At 53.1% G+C, this 19077-nt stretch overlaps 1 protein-coding gene and 1 long non-coding RNA gene across 2 annotated transcripts in view; one reads left to right on the top strand and one right to left on the bottom strand.

The window, feature by feature from the left end:
- Positions 1–5: 5 nt before the first annotated feature.
- LOC104858811 lies at positions 6–1865 on the top strand. Its single transcript, XR_004517494.1, has 3 exons — positions 6–193; positions 1331–1369; positions 1731–1865. It is a non-coding gene; the product is annotated as an uncharacterized LOC104858811 (long non-coding RNA).
- A 4752-nt stretch (positions 1866–6617) lies between these two features.
- Sspop overlaps positions 6618–19077 on the bottom strand; it is a 40633-nt gene continuing 28173 nt past the window's right edge. The window contains 30 exon segments of the mRNA XM_033763966.1: positions 6618–6800; positions 7404–7554; positions 8762–8892; positions 9141–9201; positions 9328–9423; positions 9755–9972; positions 10702–10748; positions 10831–10973; positions 11077–11204; positions 11345–11547; positions 11674–11812; positions 12092–12208; positions 12348–12503; positions 12603–12881; positions 13113–13159; positions 13426–13550; positions 13703–13833; positions 14246–14299; positions 14302–14412; positions 14726–15070; positions 15267–15313; positions 15390–15542; positions 15793–16039; positions 16138–16269; positions 16417–16462; positions 16464–16585; positions 16787–16990; positions 17924–18079; positions 18194–18235; positions 18837–19069. Coding sequence (XP_033619857.1) covers positions 6778–6800; positions 7404–7554; positions 8762–8892; positions 9141–9201; positions 9328–9423; positions 9755–9972; positions 10702–10748; positions 10831–10973; positions 11077–11204; positions 11345–11547; positions 11674–11812; positions 12092–12208; positions 12348–12503; positions 12603–12881; positions 13113–13159; positions 13426–13550; positions 13703–13833; positions 14246–14299; positions 14302–14412; positions 14726–15070; positions 15267–15313; positions 15390–15542; positions 15793–16039; positions 16138–16269; positions 16417–16462; positions 16464–16585; positions 16787–16990; positions 17924–18079; positions 18194–18235; positions 18837–19069 — 4087 coding nt within the window. The 3' untranslated portion in view covers positions 6618–6777.

The following is a 19077-nucleotide window of genomic DNA, read 5'->3' on the forward strand; positions in this document are numbered from 1 at the left end:
GCATCACGGGTAGCGTAGTCCAACCTGTGACAGAGGCTCTGGAAGCTGCTATTGGCTCCCCGCAATGCGGGACTCTGACTGGACACCAAGCCGCTTGCTTTGGACCCTTCCCGCCTCCATTTTGGATGGTTACTAGGCAACCTCCCGGAGGGCCTGCTCAAGACTCCGCTGTAAGGGCGGAGCGCCTTGATTGGTTTGTGCCAACTTCAATCTCTAAGATTCTAGGTTTTATTTAGCCAAGGAAGGCTATGCTTCTCTTACATTCGTTTTAAAAAACATTGTCATTGCTTACTTGCCATGTGCCAGGCAGTGTGCTAGGTTTGGGGAATGCGCAGTTTAATGAGACAAAGCCCTTACCTTCAAGGAACTCATAATTTATTGGGGGGGGCCGAGCAAAAAACAGAACATTACAAAATAGAGACAAGTGTAGTGAAAGAGGTAAGTACAAGACACCATCTGTCTTCTCAGAGTGAGGTGCTGGGGAGATATAGGATTGTTAGTCAAGGATTCCCTGAGGCAATGGTGCCTGAACTGAATTGAGAGATAGGAATTAGCCTGGTAAAGGAGGTGCTATGGGCTGAATTGTGTCCCCCTCCAGATTTATATGTTGAAGTTCCAACAAGATGACATTTGGAGGTGGAGCTTTTGGAAAGTAATTGAATTTAGATGAGGAGAGGTTAGTGCCTTTAAGAGAAGAGACATTATTAGAGTTCTTTTTCTCCACCAAGTGAGGACACAGTGGGAAGGTGGCCTTGGTAAACCAAGAAGAGAACCCAGACTATAATCTGGTAACAATAGGAGAGATAAAGTGAGGTATCAGTACTGTTTGGGGACTTGGATTTTCTAGGTATTGCGAGAAGGATTTAAAGTTATAAGAAATCAGCTGGGGGCAACCCACTTTCCAGTCCCCCTTCAATCTCTCTTAGAAGCTTTCTTTCCCCAATAAGTTTTTTCTACTCTTAACTTCCGTTGTTCCTAGAATTCATTCTTCAATTTTAGAGAACATGAGCTCGTGTTTTGGATGTCTAGCAGGTTAGAGAGTTACATCTCTTCCCCATTTTGGAGGTCTTCCACTCAGATTACTGGTTGGAGCCCTGCCCCTAGGAAATAATGCAGTTCTCAACAGGGTTTGGTTCAAGGCACTTCCCTCTGTGACTGCTGGATTTCAAGACAAAGCTTCCAGAATAGGATTCAACTACTAGAACAACCATGGTTGATAGGAAATAACAGCCCTTCTAATTGTGCTTCAAAGTGCTTAATGTCCAGACAAAATTATAATAGTTAAGCTCACTGCTTCTACTGTAATACTGTCACTGATCTTCTCTCCTAGGTGTTCAACAACTAAAGTTTGGAGACCAAAACTAGAAAGGTAACTGGGCTATGAAGATAGCCAATATTTTGTCCCTGGCTCCTCAAGGTCTACAAGATCCAGGACACACAGAAACCTTTCCTGCAGGATTCTACATCTTTGTTTTGTTTATTCTTGCCCAGAGGCTGCCAAACTCTAAGCAGTCACAAATGGAACCAATGACAAATGTGCTAGAGATTTCTTTTACCAGGATCCACCAGGTCGACCTTGTAAACAGCTAATAACTGCTAAACTATACAATATGACTTCTATGTTGGATTCTGCAGTCCCCTGGACCTTCTTATCCGCTTTGTGGGTTTTATTCTTATCAGTCCTGCTGACCTTATAATTCTTGACTATTTCTTGACTTTGTCTCCCCCAGACTTAAAAGTTATGCAGCTACCAAGATGATGGTCAATACCTGATGCTTATTGAAGAACTTCAGATAGACCTGAGCTAAAGTGACTCCATGCTAATAGGCCAGAGACTGTGCTTCTTCATATGCTAATTGCTAACTTGGTTAACAGCCTGCCCAGGGGCAAATGGTATGACAAAAGGTGACCATAAAACATTTCCTGCAGAAGATAAGCAATGTGTTTGGAATCTTGTCCCCAGGATAGTTCTGTAAATGCCCTGACTTTTTGTTTAGAAAAACCCTATAAAAAGGACCTCAGCCCCTGAGCAGTTGCCTCTCAGAGCTACTTGGCTCCAGGAGTGCCATCTGGCCAGACTAATAAAGGTCTCTTTACCATCTAACCTGGTGTGTTCCTTCCTGGGTGACTCTCATTCCTCCATTAAGCTCCTGGAGCCTCACTGAGGTATAGGTCCCAGCATCGTGGAGGCCCTTTTGGCTGTTTATGGCTTCCGGAAGTAAGGCCCTGGGTCTTATATCTGGAGCCATCCTTGGGCTGTAGGACTCAGTGTTGTGGAGGCCTTTCAGCTGTTCACACTCCGCAGAGTGGAAGTGAGACTTTAGGTCTTACAGACCCTCTGTAGAGTTAACTCTAACTGCTGATCACAACTACAACTCTCTTCAGCTGGAAGTAGCCAGAGTTGTCTTCGTCCTTTGCCCCCTCACAACAGTTAGGGGTACTTCTTGGGAGGGGTGGATATGACAGATAGGTAAGTTAAGTAGACACCTTATAGGCAATTAGACAGGGCTGCCCTCAAGGAGCCAACACTAAGGAGCCAACATGGAGGACAGTCAGGACACATTCACTGAAGGCCAGAATTGCAAAAGGAGAGAAACTACTACACCTTTGTGCTTCCCCTGGGGATAAATAGCGTCTGATATTTTAAATAGGTTTCAATCACCTGTGTTGGGGGCCAAGGTCTTAACAGAGCCTTTCCAGGAAATATCCCTGACCCCAACCATTACTGAAAATCATTGTGTGCTTGCTATGTGACCTGCTCCCTCATTGACCCCCATTTAATCATTGTTACCTGGTGACTGTACTTGTAGTCTTATTGGTTGGTCATGGTTTGCCCAACCTCATGCCCATCTTGTAATTTTCCACTGGGTCTTATAGTTTTGTCCCACTTTGTATTTGCTTCACCACATGGCTTGGCTGTATAAAACATCTTTGAGGGCCAGGGATTTAGCTCAGTGGTGGCCTGCCTTGCAAGCGCAAGGACCTGAGTTCAATCCCCAGTACCAAAAATAAATACACACATAAATAAATAAATAAATAAAACATCTTTGAAAAGTGGGGCGGGTGGGCGACCCACTTTCTGGTCCCGCTTCTGTCTCTCTTAGAAGCTTTCTTTCCCTCAATAAAATTTTCCTACTCTAAAGAAAGAAAAAGAAAGCTATCAGAGCAGTTCTTCCATGCTAGTCAAGAAATACGTAAGCACAGGATGATGGATTTAGAAAATGGACCCATATGCTGGAGGACCACGAAGAAAACACCCAGGAGAGGTAAAGTTAACCAGATGGGGCCTGGAAGGGTAGGAAAATCAGAGAGTCCAAAAGGATTTGTAGGAAAGAATGGTTTGAAATTGAATATGCTCAGTGGTAGTCCTTTCAGGAATCTCATTGATTTGGGGAGACGGTGCTCTCATTTAGAGTTTTACAACAATTCAAGTCTCAGTACTCACCCAAGAGTCCCTGTACTGTGTCCAACTCCTGTTAACTAGAGTCTCTCATTTCTCCCTTAAATGTTTATCCCTTTGCAATAGCTGTAGCTGGATGGCACTGTCATTTTAGGGATGTCTGAGGCATATGAGGGAGCAGGAGGGTAATACATAGCATACTGAGCACCAGAGGAGGAGTGTCTGGCCTGGCCCCACCCTCCCCATCTAGGAAGTATAGGCTGAGACAAGGTTGCAGTCCTGGAAGCAATCCCATAGGACAGTGCAGTCAGACTCAAGAAGGAAAGCAGAGAAGAGGAAAAACGTATTTAAGAGTGCGTTTTAGAGATTTTTGCTGTAGGCACTGGGGGATTGATTGCACTTCTGAGAATTGTATAAAATTTCCTGAGGAATGGGAGGCTGGTGCATTTATCTGCAGCTCTCATCTCCCGTGGTTGAGGGTGTCCCCAAATGTGTTAATTATATCACATGTTAGGGAATTGATCATGTTAAAGTATGCTGTGACACCGCCTCACGGGCTGCATTCTCCTGGTACATCTTGGCTCCTAAAATGACCTCATGCCCTTATCTCTGGTTTCCCTGCCCCGCAAGGCCACAGTGGTCCAGGAAAGTTGAAACCTGTGTCTGCAGGACTGGGCCCATAAAAGCAATCTGGCCTGTGATAGGTTAAAAGTAGCTCACTCCTCATAAATAGGCAATAGCCCACCCCAAAACTGATAAAAGGACCTTCCTTTCTTTGTTCTCTCTCCTTCTGCTTCTTCTTCCTCCTCTCTCTCTCTCTCTCTCTTTCTCTCTCTCTCTCTCCTCTCCACCTCCCGGCCTTTGTGCTCCACCTGACTCTCTACAATAAAGATCTCCTGTTGGACCTCTTGGTGCGTGAGTGACCTGATTGGGAAGGGGACACCTTAAGGGGACACGCGAGACCCCTTTCATCACATCCTTGCATTTATACTTCTGGCCCTGCTTGTGCAAAGGCCAATTGGACTCTCTGTGTCAAAAACAAAATAAAAAACCCTGGGCAGAAAGCAAAAGAAACTTGAAAAAAAAAAAAAATGTTCAGCATCATTAGTCATTGACATTAAAGAAATATAAATCAAAATGAAATAAATCTGATGTAGAAAGTTAAATATTATATGGTTTATCTTATGTGAGAAATGAAATATAAATAATTTAAAGAGCAAAATAAAAGAGGAAACAAAGATAAGCCTTTTGCAAAATAGAAGGTGATCTAGAGATGAAAGAAGGAGAGGGAAAGGGAAGTAAAAGTGGTTAAGATGTGATACGTATATGTACCAACTACCCCATGATGAATGTATCTATCCATTTATGTATCACAAACATATTAATAAGGAAATATAAATCAAAATCTCAACAACGCCCTATTTTACATCCATTTTTTTTTTCAAAAAAAGATATAAAAACAAGTGTCGATGATGTGGAAAAATCAAAACCTTTGGGCATTACTAGTAAGAATCCAAAATAGTACAGCTGCTTTGGAAACCAGTTTGGTAGTTTCTTTAAAAAGTTAAGTACAGCCGGGGATTTAGCTCAGCGGTTTGGTGGCCTGCCTTGCAAGCGCAAGGACCCAAGTTCAATCCCCGGTACCTAAAAAAATATAAATAAAAAGTTAAGTATAAATTTACTGTAGCGGGCCAGGGATTTAGCTCAGTGGTTCCACTGCCTGCCTTGCAAGTGTAAGACCTAAAGTCTCACTTCCAGTCCTCGGACTGTGAACAGTCGAAAGGCCTCCATGATGCTGGGACCTGTACCTCAGCGAGGCTCCAGGAGCTTGATGGAGGATCACCAGGAGAGGAACACACCAATTAGAAGACCTTTATTAGTCTGGCCAGATAGCACTCCCGGAGCCAAGTAGCTCAGGGAGGCAACTGCTCAGGGGCTGAGGTTGTTTTATAGGGTTTTTCTAAACAAAAAAGTTCAAATTTAGGTCAGGGCATTCACAGAACTACCAGGGGATACATTCCAAACACACTGCTTATTTTATGCAGGAAATGTTTTATGGTCATCTTTTGTCATACCATTTGTCCCTGGGTGGGCTATTAACCAAGTTAGCAATTAGCATATGAAAGTTTGAGCAGATCTTTCTTGATGTTTGATAAGGAGGGGGAAAGCACAGTCTCTGTGGCCCATTAGCAGGCCAGCATGGAGTCACTCTAGCTCAGTCAGGTCCCACACAAGCACAAGGACCAGAGCTCAATTCCTGGTACAAAAAAAAATTACTGTAGGACCCAGCAATTCCACTCCTAGGTATAACATACCCAAAAGAAATGAAAATATATGTCCAGAGAAAGACCTGTACAAAAATGTTTAAAATAGCTTTATTCATAATACACACACACAAAAGAAAAAAAAAAAGAAAGAAAGAAAGAAAAGAGAAAAGAAAAGGGGAAAACAACCTGAATGTCCATCATCTAGGATATGGGTAGACAAAGTGTGGCTTTTTTTTTTTTTTTTTTTTTTTGTCTGGTACCGGAGATTGAACTTGGGTCTTTGCGCTTGCAAGGCAGGCCACCAAACCGCTGAGCTAAATCCCCAGCCAGTGGCATATTTTTTTAACAGATTAGTATTTAGTAACAGCAAGGAACTAGATAATATTATATGCTATAATATGAATGAACCTCAAAATTATCAGCTTAATTACATGAAATGTCCATAAAAGGTAAATCTACTTTCATGGAAAGCACTTAGTGGTTGCCTGGGGCTGGAAATGGGAAAGGTTGACTACAAATGGGCATGAAATGATGGAAACGTTCTAAAATTGAACTGTAGTGATGTTTGTGCAATTTTATTTACTTTCTGTAAATGTCATTGAAATGTAATCTTAAATGCTGTACAAAGCAGAAGCTTTGACCTCAGTCTGAGCTTCTATGAATGTCTCCATCACACAGCAGCTGAAGTCCCACTGAGTTAGGATATGACTAGGACACAAGAGATATCCAGCACAAGAGGCCTTTAGACTTTGCATTCACCCCTGTCTGGACACAGAGGAGTAAACCGAAGTCTGATGATGGGAAGGGACTAGCCCAGGTCCATCAGCCATGAAGGCCATGATGAATCCAGGGTGGATTCACAGAGTTCCTGAGGGGATGAAGTCCTTGCAGTCCAGATAGGGCCCAGACCCACCCTTTCTCCCGTTTTTTGCTGGGCCGCAGGACAGAGACTCTACACGTGGAGTGGCTGCAGTTACTTTATTTGGGACATGCTAATGTCAGGCATGGATTTCAGGTCTGGGACAGGTGGGTGAGTACTGAAGGAGCTGATCAGTGTGAGGAGCCCTATGGACACAGAAGGACAGCAATGGTCACACCCAGCAGAGCCTGTCAGCACTTTGAGAAATCGCCTCCTAAGGGACAAAAGCCAGGGGAGATCAGCTGGCAAGAAAGGCATGGCGGTCAGGCCTGGTCAGGCCTGGCGGGGATGGAGGGGCTGAGTAGCAGAGGAGGTTCTCCCGCTGCGCCCCAAAACATCCACACCTTCCTTTAGTTTCTCCCTCATCTGCCAAGTGGGGTGACTTTATGGAGCCTAACCAGATACTTCACACTTGTGCTCCATCCCTCCCTCCCCCCAAACTTGAGCACAGATGCCAACCCTGTTTAAAAGATGAGGTTCCGGGAGTGTGTGTGTGTGTGGGGGGGGTGCTCAGCAAGGAAACAGGTGAGCTGGGTTTTGAACCAGATAAATATATTCCAAACACCCAAGTTTACGTGCGATCGGAGAAGAAATAAACAATGTTGAGGAGAAAGGACTGAATTGCAAAGATTCAAGAAGAGCGGGGACAGGGTGCTTTGAGTGTCTTCCAGACTTGCCCACCAGAGGGTTCCTCCCAAACTGCTGAGAAGCCAAGCCCCAGCTCCGCCCACGCCCAATCAGGCCCTGAACACCCTCGCAGGCCGCGCCCATCGGAGAAGCGCAGTTCCCCCCAACCCTCGTTCCGGCTCAGATCCACCTTGGCAGGCACTGCACTGGCAGCTGTGGATCACGGGCAGCACCGCTGGCTCGGTGTGGCCTTCGGGACAGCGCAGGTGCAGGATCCTTACCGGGCTGTCGGGGTCTAGGCGGTAGCTGCAGCAGTCGCACTGGCTCTGCAGGTAGGGCTCCTGGGCAAGAGGGGTGAGTGAACTGGGGAGGGGCCCCGCGAAGTTTCCAGCTTTCCTTTTAAGGGGCAGGGCTAGATCTCAATGCTCGCCCAGCTGGGTGGAGGGAGGACGGTGTCACCACTCAGTCCCCTACCCCAGCAAGCCCACCTTCTTGAGTCCAGCCCCTACCCACCTATCCATCTGAATAACCAGTAACTGCAGGTTAAAGGAAATGCAGGGGGTGGGGACACCACCTCCTCCTCAGGGTCTTACCAACTAGTTAAAGAGATATTAATAATACATAAAACTGCACAGTTCTGGTCATGCAGTGTGCTGTCTTTCCAGGGCAAGCCCCTTGGGCCCTGTGATTATAGAGTTCCTCTTACAAGTCCCTCAGAGCACTTGAGTTAATTTTATCTATAATTATATTTCTTTTTGTTTGTTTGTTTCTTGAAACTATAATCATATTTCTTATTCTCCTTGGAAACAGGTAATACACTCACACAATGCCAAATTTAAAGACTACATGCAAAAGTTATTCGCTCATATCTCCTATCTGCTTTTCTTCACTTTTTAAACATTGACACAGTGATTTGAGAAGGCATCCGCAGGGGAGGAGCTGTGTGGTGAGTGTTGAGGGCAGCGTCTCTGGAGCCCAGGTGGAAACCATCTGTATCTTCCAGGCCTGGAGAAGCCAGGCAGGCAGAGATAGAAGGAATAGCTTCAGAGTAATGGTGCTCTGAGGAGGGGGCCCTGGGGCTGGTCCCAGGGCTCGATTCCAAGATGCTGGCAGCACAAATCACATCTCTCCTGGCTCAGGGCTAAGACATTCGGGGCAGCACTGAGGCCCTGTGAAGATCCTAAGGAGGAGTGGAGCTTGGCTTCTGGGAAAGCAAGCATGGAGACTCTAGGCCTCTGGACCTCTGGGTCAAGTGTGCACCTTGCTAGGGACCATCCCCCCTCTCGCCCTCAGTGTGGTGGCTCTGGCTACACAGCCAGCCTCCTCCTCTGAGCCTTTCTCTGTGAGGTACACAATGGCCCAGAGGTGTACTCTGGCCATGGTCAAGGCCATAGTGGGTGTAAGCACCACCCTGGTACAAGGCTCTGACTGTCCATAGCCCAGGCCCAAGCGATAGCTCCATGGAGTAGACCATGTCCCTCTTGTCCTCTGGGCTTTGTCCAGGTCACAGCCTGGCCCTCACGGGCCTGAAAGCAGCCCCTGGCTCACCTCAGCCATGACGTTGGTGCTGGATGGGCAGTGCCCACTGCAGTAGCTCACTTCTACCTGGTCCAGGTGGCAGGGCCCCTTGGTAAGGTTGCGAAGCTCAGTGAGGTGCTGGCAGGAGGCTGGCTGCTCCTCTGTTGGGGGAGAGGCAGGTGCTATGGCAAGAGGTGGGATAGGGCAAAAGGGAACACCCCAGACAGGGAGGAACACGTGGGGGACAGAGCCTGGGATGCTGGAGCACGTTGGGTGGGGTGCCAGCTGCTATGATGTAGCTCTGGCTCTCCATGCTCATCCCATAGGGTGGGGAGGTTGGGCACATGCCAGGCTGAAAAGGTGGTTGGGGAGAAGGGCTCAGACTAAGGCACCCAAATACCCTCCATACCGAGAGTCTCCCGGTGGCAAGTGGGACAACAGCTTTCTGGCTTCTGCACCAGGACCTCACCCTGCAGAGGAATCCGTCCCAGATCCAGTCACCCCCAGCCTCACACTGCCCTAGGACCAGCCTCAGAAGAGGACCCCAGGAAGGAAGCAGGGAGCCACCAAGAGGGTCATCAGGCCATGGGGGTTACCTGAGCACAGGTGAGTCGAGGGCAGAGCTGGGTGCAGACACTAGTCCCTCCTAGGCAGTGGCAGCTGTCACAGCCCTCCTGCCATTTGGACCCAGGCTGGGGGCAGGGTGGGAGAGCCTCCTTTTGGTCTCTCCCCATATTCCATGATAGTGTCCCAATCCCCCAGCCCAGGAGCACCCAGCCAGAGTAACGGACTAGGACTTTTGTAGGCAATAGGAATCTCAGGAAGGCCAAGGAGAGTTTGGGTGAGAACAGGGAGTCCAACCCAAGGCCGGAAACTGTCCCTGGAGTGGCCCAGTCCCAACCACTGCAGCACAGCAGATGTGTGTCAGGGGCAGGGGGGAGGGTGCTGTAGAATAGTTCAGTAGCGGGGAGGCCTGGGATCCTGAAGGAGTGGGTGGCAGCAGAAGGGGACATGGTATCTCACCAGGTGAGGACGCCCGAGGTGCCAGCACTCGCAGTGCTCTGCGGGGACGCAGCGGCCTGCCTGGCTGCAGAAGTGTCCTTGCTGGCACACACAGCCCGGGGCCTGCACCACACTGCAGTTGCTCTGAGCCTCTGTGACATTTGTCTCCCGGCATGTCTGCTCGCAGGGTCCCAGCTTCCCCAGGGCCACCTGGTGCCACCTTTCCCCAGAGGGACACTCTGCAGGGAAGACCATCTGCTCCACTCTTGGCCAGCCCTGGATCCAGCCCTGGTCTCTCACCCCACTGGGCATCCCTGGGTCCCTCTTCCTCTTCCCATGCCCTGTGCTCCTATCTCCCACCTCCTCAGATAGCTGTGCCCAGGCCAGTGCTGTCCCCCACATCTCTGCCTTCTCGGGATCAATGTCACATCTAATGGGTGCTGTCTGCCTGACAGAGACCCAGATGTGATCTCTGGTCTCCACCCTCACTCACCAGGTTGGGCGTGCCAGGAGGCTGGCCCTGAATCCACAGAGCCAGCATGCAGAGCTGGGCACAGGGCAAACACCTGGCCCTAGGCTATGCCAGGCCAGGCTCCTCATTTCTGCTAATGCCTCTGGACTTCAGTTTCCTCATCATCAGGAAAGAACTTTCCACTTCCTGGCCTCCTTCATTCCTTTTTTTTTTTTTGTACTTGGGACAGAATTTAGGACCTTGAGCTTTCGAGGCAGGTGGCTGAACCACTGAGCTAAATCCCCAGCTCCTCCTGCATTCCTTGCTCAGTGCATGAACCAAGAACCCAGGGAGCATTGGGCCAGGAGTGCTAGGCCTCCAGGCAGCAAAGGGTCCAAGTGGACAGAAAGGGGCTTCATGAAAGAGGTAGCTTGGTCTCGGTGGTGGACAGAGTCCCCCACCCCTGCTCAGGCCATCCTGGCCTCGGCTTTGGAGGGGCACAGACAGCCAGTCTTACCTGGGCAGTCAGTGAGGGAGCAGCTGAAGGTGCCACCTTGGCAGACACTGAGGAAACAGAAGGGCAGCTCAGAGGCCTTCTGTGACTCCTCTTTTTCTCAGCAGCCCTCCCCATCACCCAGGCACTCACCAATGGGTACAGTTCTGGGTGAACGTGGTCCCTGGGGGCAGCTCCTGAGCCAGCTCTTCAGGGCTCAGGCTGAGCCTCCAGGGCAGGGAGCGCTGGGTGCAGGGGCAAGCGGCAGAGGGCACACACATGCCATTGTACAGCAGCTGAGGCGGGCAGGCTCAGTTACACTCAGATCCCCTGCTCCTCCTGCCTCCCCACCCACCTACTACCCGCACTTGGGACTTGGGACCCTACAGCAGTACCCACCTGCCCTTCAGGGCGGCCATAGCCAGGCTGGCAGGGTTCCCGCACACAGATAGTGCCAGGGTGCAGGTGTGAGCAGAGCCTTGGGCAGGAGGTGGCACAGGTGCTAAGCACTTGCCCAGGAGGGCACTCTGGGGAGCACAGAGACAGTGAGGGGAGCTCCCAGGAAAGAGGCTGCCTCTGACTACCTCCTCTCCCCAAGCCCCATGCCCTCATCTGGGGCAATGGAGAGACAGGCAGGAACACCCCCACCCCAGCCCTGGGCACACACCAGGACAGGGCTGCAGGTTACACTCTTGCTGTTGCTCCGTGTCCTGGGCCTGGCCTGGTGCTGCCCCAGGATGTCCCTTGCAGCTCCGGTGGTGTTTTGAGATGCCCCCACCACACACAGCTGAGCACCTGCTCCAGGCCGACCAAGGTCCCAGGAGTGGGCACTCAAGGTGTGGGCATGCCAGAGACCCATTGATGCAGGCGCTGGGGACAAGTGTGTGCAGTCAGGCCTCAGGCACCAGTCAGGCACACAGAGCTGTGGTGCCCAGAGTGCCCATCACCCTGACCCACCCGTAGCCCCTGGCCCAGGTTACCACCATGGCAGCATACCAGTTGTGGCAATCCAGCTGCACCACTTGGGCTGGAGCCAGCTCCCATGGAGCATTGGCACTGGGGAGGCCACAGTGGCAGGAGGAGATGGGCACGCAGCGCCCATCCTGTACCAGCTGGCCTGGGGGACAGCGGCAGCCTAGGGGTGGAGGTGAGAAGGACAAACAGTATTCAGCACTCCAGTAAGGTGTGTAGGATGGGTTCCTCTGGCAGGCATAGCAGGTACAAAGCTTGGTCTCCACAATGTCTCCCCCTGGCCATACATGAGGTGCCACTCATATGGGCATCACCCAGTAGCCTTATGACACCTATAAGCATCCTCCTGGACAGCAGATCTTTTCATTGCCTCACAAGAGGCAGGGTAAGAGGCCTGGGTGTCCCCAGAAGACCCAGGCCAGGCTGTTGTGTGGCCAGTTACCTAGGCGACAGGGTCCCTGTAGACACTGAACATGGTCCCAGAGGTCGATACAGCTTCAAGGGCACTGGTTGGCACAGTCAAGGGTGAGCACAGTGCCCTGGGTCTCACAGCTCTCTCCTGCAATACAGAAGGTAGGTGTCTGTTTTGGGGATGTGATGGACCCCAGGACAAGGCCCCTCTGCCACTGCACACCCCTTCAGGTGCCATTTGCAATGTTCTAGTCCCTGACCTCCCATGGGTGCTGGGATGTGGTTACCTGGGCAGGACCCCACATTGCAGCTCTTGGTCTGAGCCCTTGCTCCCTGGCAAGCTCTTGAAGAGGACTCCACCTTTCTCCAGCGCAGCTGGAATCCCCCATTGCAGGTCACCTGGCAGGGGCTCCAGAGTCCCCAAGGACTCCACTGGCATGGATCTGGGGAAAATAAGCTGGAGTTCAGTGCTTGGGTGCTCAAGCCCTGCCCCCTGCATATAGACCTCGTGCTGCTTGTTAGGCTCTGAACCTCCTTATTACCAGGGCAGGCTTCAGGGTCAGGGCAGAGGCATTGCTGGCTGAGGGGTGCAGTGCACAGACGAGGGTCTCCAGCCCAGGGCCACCTGGTTTCAGGGTCCAGACAGAGGCGGTGGCGATATTGCTCTAAAGCCAGCAGTGGGGCTGAGGTTGGAGAGAAGCCTGCTGTGTCCAGAGGCCAGAGCTCCTCCAGTGTGGCCCTGGAGGCAGGGGCCAAGATGTTTCGGGGCAAGCAGGGCCCACAGGGTGACCACTCAGACCAGTCGCTCAGAGACAGAAGACCTAGGAGGGCAGGGTGTTGGTGCCCTTCCCAGGGTCCCCAAGACCCCAGGGGACAGGCAGAAAAGATGGGTTCGTGACCAGGAAGAGCAGGAAGTAGGAAAGGCTGAGAGAGGTGGGGGGCGGCATAGGGTCTGCCTTGTCTGGGGTTGTCCTGGTTTAATCTCTGAAAATTCCACATCCTAGAAACCCACAGCCCTGGGTAATGGGGGCAGATGTTCCCTAAGCCATTACCTCCACAGCCCTGGCTCATGCATCGCAGCTCTCCGAGTTGGCACTCACTGTGGAGGGAACATCAGGGTGGGCTCTGGGAGAGGCAGGACCCAGCCCAGAGCCGGAGAGGGGGCCAATACGGCATAGCCTGAGCTCTGGGTGTATGAAGGCAAGGTGAAGCAGCTGCAAAGTCTGGCACTTGGGGTCACTGCCCACTGCTGGGGCTGGCCTCAGGGTCTTAGCTTGGCCTTCTCTGCTGGGGTCAGGCTGCCCCCAGGGAGGGCTGACCTGCTCCCTGGCCTCAGCCTCCTGCCTCCCCTTCCCTGCCACTCACCATTCCTTACAGCCCAGCTGCAGATGTTCTCTGGGGGCCAGGGTGACCCCTCCTCCCTCTCTTGAGGTGTGCTGGCAGTTACACTGCTCTGGGGGGACACAGCCCCTTGCCTGTTCCAGCAGCCCCTGGGCAGAAGGTTTCGATTAGGGCTATTTGGTGGTCACTGCCACCCAAATGTCCTGCACTGTGCTGGCCTATAGTGGTGCACATGTGCAATGCCAAGCAGATGGCTGGGCAGAGCACCATCTGGGAGAGTCCTCCCAGCTCCAGTCCTCACCTTGTGACAGTAGCAGCCAGGCTGGCAAGGAGGCAGGTCCTGGCAGAGCTGAAGGCTCTTGTGTGTGGCACAGAGCCCTGCACAGGCAGAGCCGCTGGCCTGGAGCTCAAAGGGAGGTGTGCAGCTCTGCTCTGTGGGAGGGGAGACAGGGTGGTGGGGGATGGCCCGACACCCCCGACCAGAGCACATACTGCATGGCCTCACTGAGGTCCCTTGGGGTCACCTGGTGAGAGCACAAGTCTGCCTCCAGGCACTGTCCCCAGCATGGCACACATTCAGCCCCTGTGTGTCCCCAGGAATGCATTTTAAAATTCAAGTATACATGGCATGTTTTGATCAGCCCTCATCGAAGGGACAAAGCCACTGTAGGGCTGCCTGCTGCCATGTGGGTAAGTTATGAGCAGCTGTGAGAAGAGATTCTGGGGTGGCAACTGGGTACAGATGCAGGGACCAGAGCAGATGCCTGAGGTCCTGGGGGATTGGGTCTACGTGAAGGCACTGCTGCTACCCTCAGCTGCCTGGCTCCTAGTGCCTGGACCTCACCTGAGCAGTTGCCAATGGGGCACGGCCGGAAGTGGCCATCCAGCCGTGTGCAGGGTGCCCCTCAGTAGCTCAGCCAGGTGCTGGTCGCTGGTGGTGATAGCGCTGCTGGACAGGCACCTGGCGGGAGCAGCGTGTGCAGCTGTTCCAGCCACTCCACACACACTCCTCTGGGGACAGGGTAGAGATGTCAGCAGGGTCCCTCTCATCCCCTCAGCCTCTGCCCCATGCTCTCCCCTCTCATCACTGCCCTAGCTAGGACCCTGCACAGGAGGAAGAGGAAAGGGAACCAAGGATTCAGAATGGCCTGCTGGCTAGACTCCTCTGATCCAGCAAGGAAGGCCTCTGAAGAGAAGAGGTGACGGGAGGAGATGGACGAAGCAGAATTCCAGGGGACAGAGTAACGCCGGAGCAAACATTATTCTCTGAATTGCCCAATGTAGGGGAATAGGGGAGTGGAATCAGCCTCCCAGGCACACTTACCCAGGCAGGGCCCTGGGTAACAGGCTTGGGTGTCCAGATGTGTGAAATTGCTGTTGCACGTGGGGTCAGCCTTGGCTACCAGGCAGGGGCAGGACCCAGAGCGGGATGTGAGGCCCAGGCCGCAGGTGTGAGAACAGGGACCCCATGGGCCCCAGGAGCAGATGTCCAGCAACTGCAGACACTGCTGCTGCACGCAGTGCTGAGTCTGGGTGTCAGAGCCCAAGCAGGGTGGCCCCTTGTGGTGAGGGGCTACCACCATGCAGGTCCGGGTGCGGACCTGGTGTCCACTTCCACAGGAGACAGAGCAGTCAGACCAAGGAGACCACAGCATCCAGCCACTGGGCACTGGAGGAGGGCACAGGTGAAATTGAGGGAGTGGGAGTGGGTGGGTAGGAGGAAGACTCAGGGACTCGGGCCAGGACCTTCATGCACAAGGGTGGCAATGGAATGGTGGGAGGACAAAGCAGGACATAGAGTAGATGGCCTGTAAGGCAGGGGCTAGTAGGATGGGCGGAGGTGGGGGTCGGGATGAAACCCAGACCTGAACACTCGGCGTTGTCACAGATCACACCTTCCGGGGTGCAGGAGCTGAGGGAGGAGCCCAGACTCAGGAACCCGTTCTCCAGCTGGACAGCCTGGTCACCATTCCCCACCCTACACTTACCACTGCTGACACTCTCCCTGCAGCCAGCTGTCCCCCAGGCTGCAGGGCTGGGCACCCTGTAGGCACAGGGGTGGGCATGGGGTCTGTGGGCATGGCTGGCTCTGGGACTGCTCCTCTCGGCATTCCGGGGCCCATGAGCTGGATGCGGAGGACCTGGATAATGGGGCCAGGGAGGTGAGGAGCCTCCCAAGCCCTTGTCAGCTCTTATACTGCAGGGGAAACTCAGGGTAGGCCTGGGGATGGCTAAGAAAAGGCCTGGGTGACCTGTGACGAAGCTGGGCCAGGACATTGGGAGAACAAAGTTACTGGTAGAGCAGGGACTTCTGTGTCAGAGAGGGAGACATGCTAGGGTAAAGGGGCCCCTGAGTGGAGAAAGGACATCTCGCCCCACCCAGCCCCATACTGGAAGTGGCTCTGCTGTCCCCTGGGCCCACACGAGTAGCTGCAGGGACTCCAGGCTGACCAGGGGCTCCAGGCACAGTGGGTAGGTGTTGGGCAGGGCAAGGTTGTGCAGGAGAGGTGTCCAGCCCGGCAGGAGCAGTTGTTGCAGGCATCTTGGTGCCAGCTCCCTGGGGCCCAGCTGTGGCCTTGGGCATCTGTGCACTCACAGCACCCAAGTGGCACGCAGCTGCCGTCCTGCTCCAGAGACCCTGTGGGTAGGCGGCCTGTGAAGGCTGGTGCTGACAGCAATGGGCCCACCTGCTATCCTGCTGAGCCCCCATGAGCTGGAAAGGCCTGTGGCACACACCCTCAGGGCACCGGCAGCCTTGCTGGCAGGCCTGGTGGTCCTCACACACCACTCCATCCTGTAGGTCTGAGCAGCGGCAGGGACAGTGGTTGGCACAGTTGACCAGCTCCATCCCTGCTGGGCAGTCTTCCTCTAAGCAGAGGAGAGGTTGGCATCAGGTATGAGGCTCTGATGCCCACCTCCAAGGGCCTCAGTTTCCTCAAATGGCCACTGCAGTAGCTTCGTCTCTATGTCCCAGATGGAGTGAGAGGTGGGGGGTGGCTGTTGCCATTGTCATACCACAGGGCATGGGATTGCAGACCCGGGAGTGGTGCCTCTCTCTGACAACAGGGGTCACCCCCATTTTTGGGTGGGGGGCTCGAGTAGCTCCGGCTCCTCAGCGATCGGCCCCCTCCACAGCTCCGGTCACACCAAGACCAGGGGCTCCAGCGTGACCATCCCCCTGGCACTGTGTCGGAAAGAATAGCTCTGTTGGGTCAGCTTGGGTGGCTCCCACATGCCCTGTGAGCCTCAGCCCAGGTCTGGCAGGAGAGATGGATGTGGCACCCTTGGGCAGCCCGGGTGCCTGGGAAGAAAGTAGATGGTGGGACCTCCAGGGCCATGCCAGGGGAGAGGCTGGGGTGCAGCTGGTCCTCCCTGCCCACCTCACCTGGGCAAGCACACAGGTTGCAGAAGCGGCGCTCCTGGTAAGCAGTAAAGATATCTGAGCACCAATGTCCTCCGGGCCCCGGAGGACGGTATGCTCTTAGGCGACGCTGCTGGCCCACCCCGCAACTGCGGGAGCATGGCTCCCACGGGGCCCAGGAGGTCCAGGAACAGTTCCCACAGCCAGGGTCGGGGCACAGAGGCGTCTCTGCAGGACAAAGCAGAGTGGGAGCTGCACAGGTGCCCCAGTCCTCTCTCCTGCTCCAGCTGGGGCCTCATCCAGATCCCGGCTTCTGGTCCACATCTGACACTGACAGTTGTGTGGCTTTGGATCTGGCCTCAGTATCCTTTTTTCTCATGGCGGACAGTAGTCCCTGACTCATAAGGGCTGTTCAGGGGCTGGGACTCAGCCCTGTGGGGGTGTTAGGCACATATTCAATATGATCAAAAAATACAGTGAACGTTAAATTTTTTTAAAAAAATTACAGTAAAAAACAAGTTGCCATTTATCCCCCTCAAAATATTCCCTCTCACTTGAAACACATTTATCCAGTTACTCTGGCCACTTTCTGAAGCAGGTCTGGAAGTCTTCCATGAGTGTCCTTAGTTGCACTGTTGTGGCTCAATATCTTGAATATATTCAAAACATTTACTTTTTGTGGTCACTTTGACTCTGGGGAAGTGTCACAAACTCACAGTGCTGGATCTGGTGAATAAGGTGGAAGAGGACCACTGTGATGTTTTTACCAGCTTGCCTTTCCACTGGTTTGCACTCGGCAGCAACATTCACTGTATTGTTGATCACACCTTGTAAAGACACTCATGAGAGGGGACTTCTGGAAATGCTTCAGAAAGTGGCAAGAATAATTGGATAAGTATGCTGAAAGTAGGGACAAGGATTCTGAGGGGCATGAATAGCAATATGTCTTTTACTGTAATTTTTAAAATAAAACACTGTGTATTGTGATCACATCTCATACATGCATGAGGACCAAGTGGTCTGCTGGAACTTGGCAGAGCTCCCCCTGGCCCTAGAATCAGACATTGATTTGAGATCAGAAGTCAGAGTTTGCACAATTGCTTGAGGTGTATAGGCTGTGGGGGTTTGGGTCTTGGCCACTGGGTTGGGATGGGGAGGTACCTGTACAGGAGGGTAGGTTGCAGGGACGCTTCTGCGCCGGCTCCCCCACTGTACAGTTAGCCAGGCATGGACGCATGTGGCTGCGCCGTGCAGGGTGAGCAGGGTCTGTGCAGCTGCGGGAGCAGGGGGACCACAGTGACCATGGGCCCCAGCCACCTGGGGAGAGAGGGAGGAGGGACAGAAGTGAAGCTGAGTTGGAGTTGGAGGAGACCCTGGGCTTGCCCTTCCCAAAGGGGGCCATGCAGGAGAGGTATGGGGGTCTAGAGCTACCTGTAAGGGTTGTCACTGGTTCCACTGTGGACCCTTCAGCCCCTGTGCCAAAAGAGAACCCGCTCAGAAATGTTTCCCGGCCTAGTTTGCACCTGGACCGTGCCTAAGGCTGGCAGTTTAATCCCTGGAAGGCTGCTGCTGTCTGGCCCAGCCTTCTTTCAGCTCCATGGTCTTGTGTGGATACTCCAGTCCCAGCCCAGCATTTTCCAGTGGGATCCTCTGCTCAAGCCATTCCTGCTCCCTGGCCTTCCTTCCCTTTCAAGGCTCCTCCATCTTTCAAAGCCCAGAAGAAGCTGCCTCCTCCAGCAAGCCTCCCTGGCCTATTCCCTTAGGAGAATTTCCTTCCCACTCCAACTTCCACAGCACACTCATCTTCCTACAGGGCTTTCCCCATGCTAAAATGGGTTATCTCTGTCCCTGAGTGCCAAGATCAGTGTCTTTGCCCTCCACCCCATCCCACAGTGTGGTGCACCAGGCTGGCTATTCAGAAGGACTTGCTGAATGTACTGGCATAGAAGTCTAGAGTTAGGCAGTGAGAGAGGAAGAACCAGAGATGGTTTCAGGGACAGAAATACACAGGAGGGGATGAGGCAGGCTGAACCAGGTGAATCAGACCCCGCCACTACCATCGTGTGTGCCTTACCAGGGCAGTCTGGGCTAGGGCAGTCCTCCAGGTCCTGTTGGGGCCCCAGGCAGCCCTGGTCACCGGGAGCAGGTGTGGGGTGCACACACTAGCAGGTGTGGGTGCGGGTGCCCAGCTGGCCACAGGAGTGGGGGCATGGGCCCCATGGGCCCCATGGGCCCCAGGGACTGAAGCCGCCCCTAGTCTGGGAGCAGTTGTCCATGGAGCAGGACAGCCTCCCGTGCATGCAGGAGCTGGGCAG

Source organism: Fukomys damarensis, unplaced genomic scaffold, assembly GCF_012274545.1.
Source record: "Fukomys damarensis isolate Sample0158 unplaced genomic scaffold, DMR_v1.0_HiC HiC_scaffold_16, whole genome shotgun sequence".
Lineage (NCBI taxonomy): Eukaryota > Metazoa > Chordata > Mammalia > Rodentia > Bathyergidae > Fukomys > Fukomys damarensis.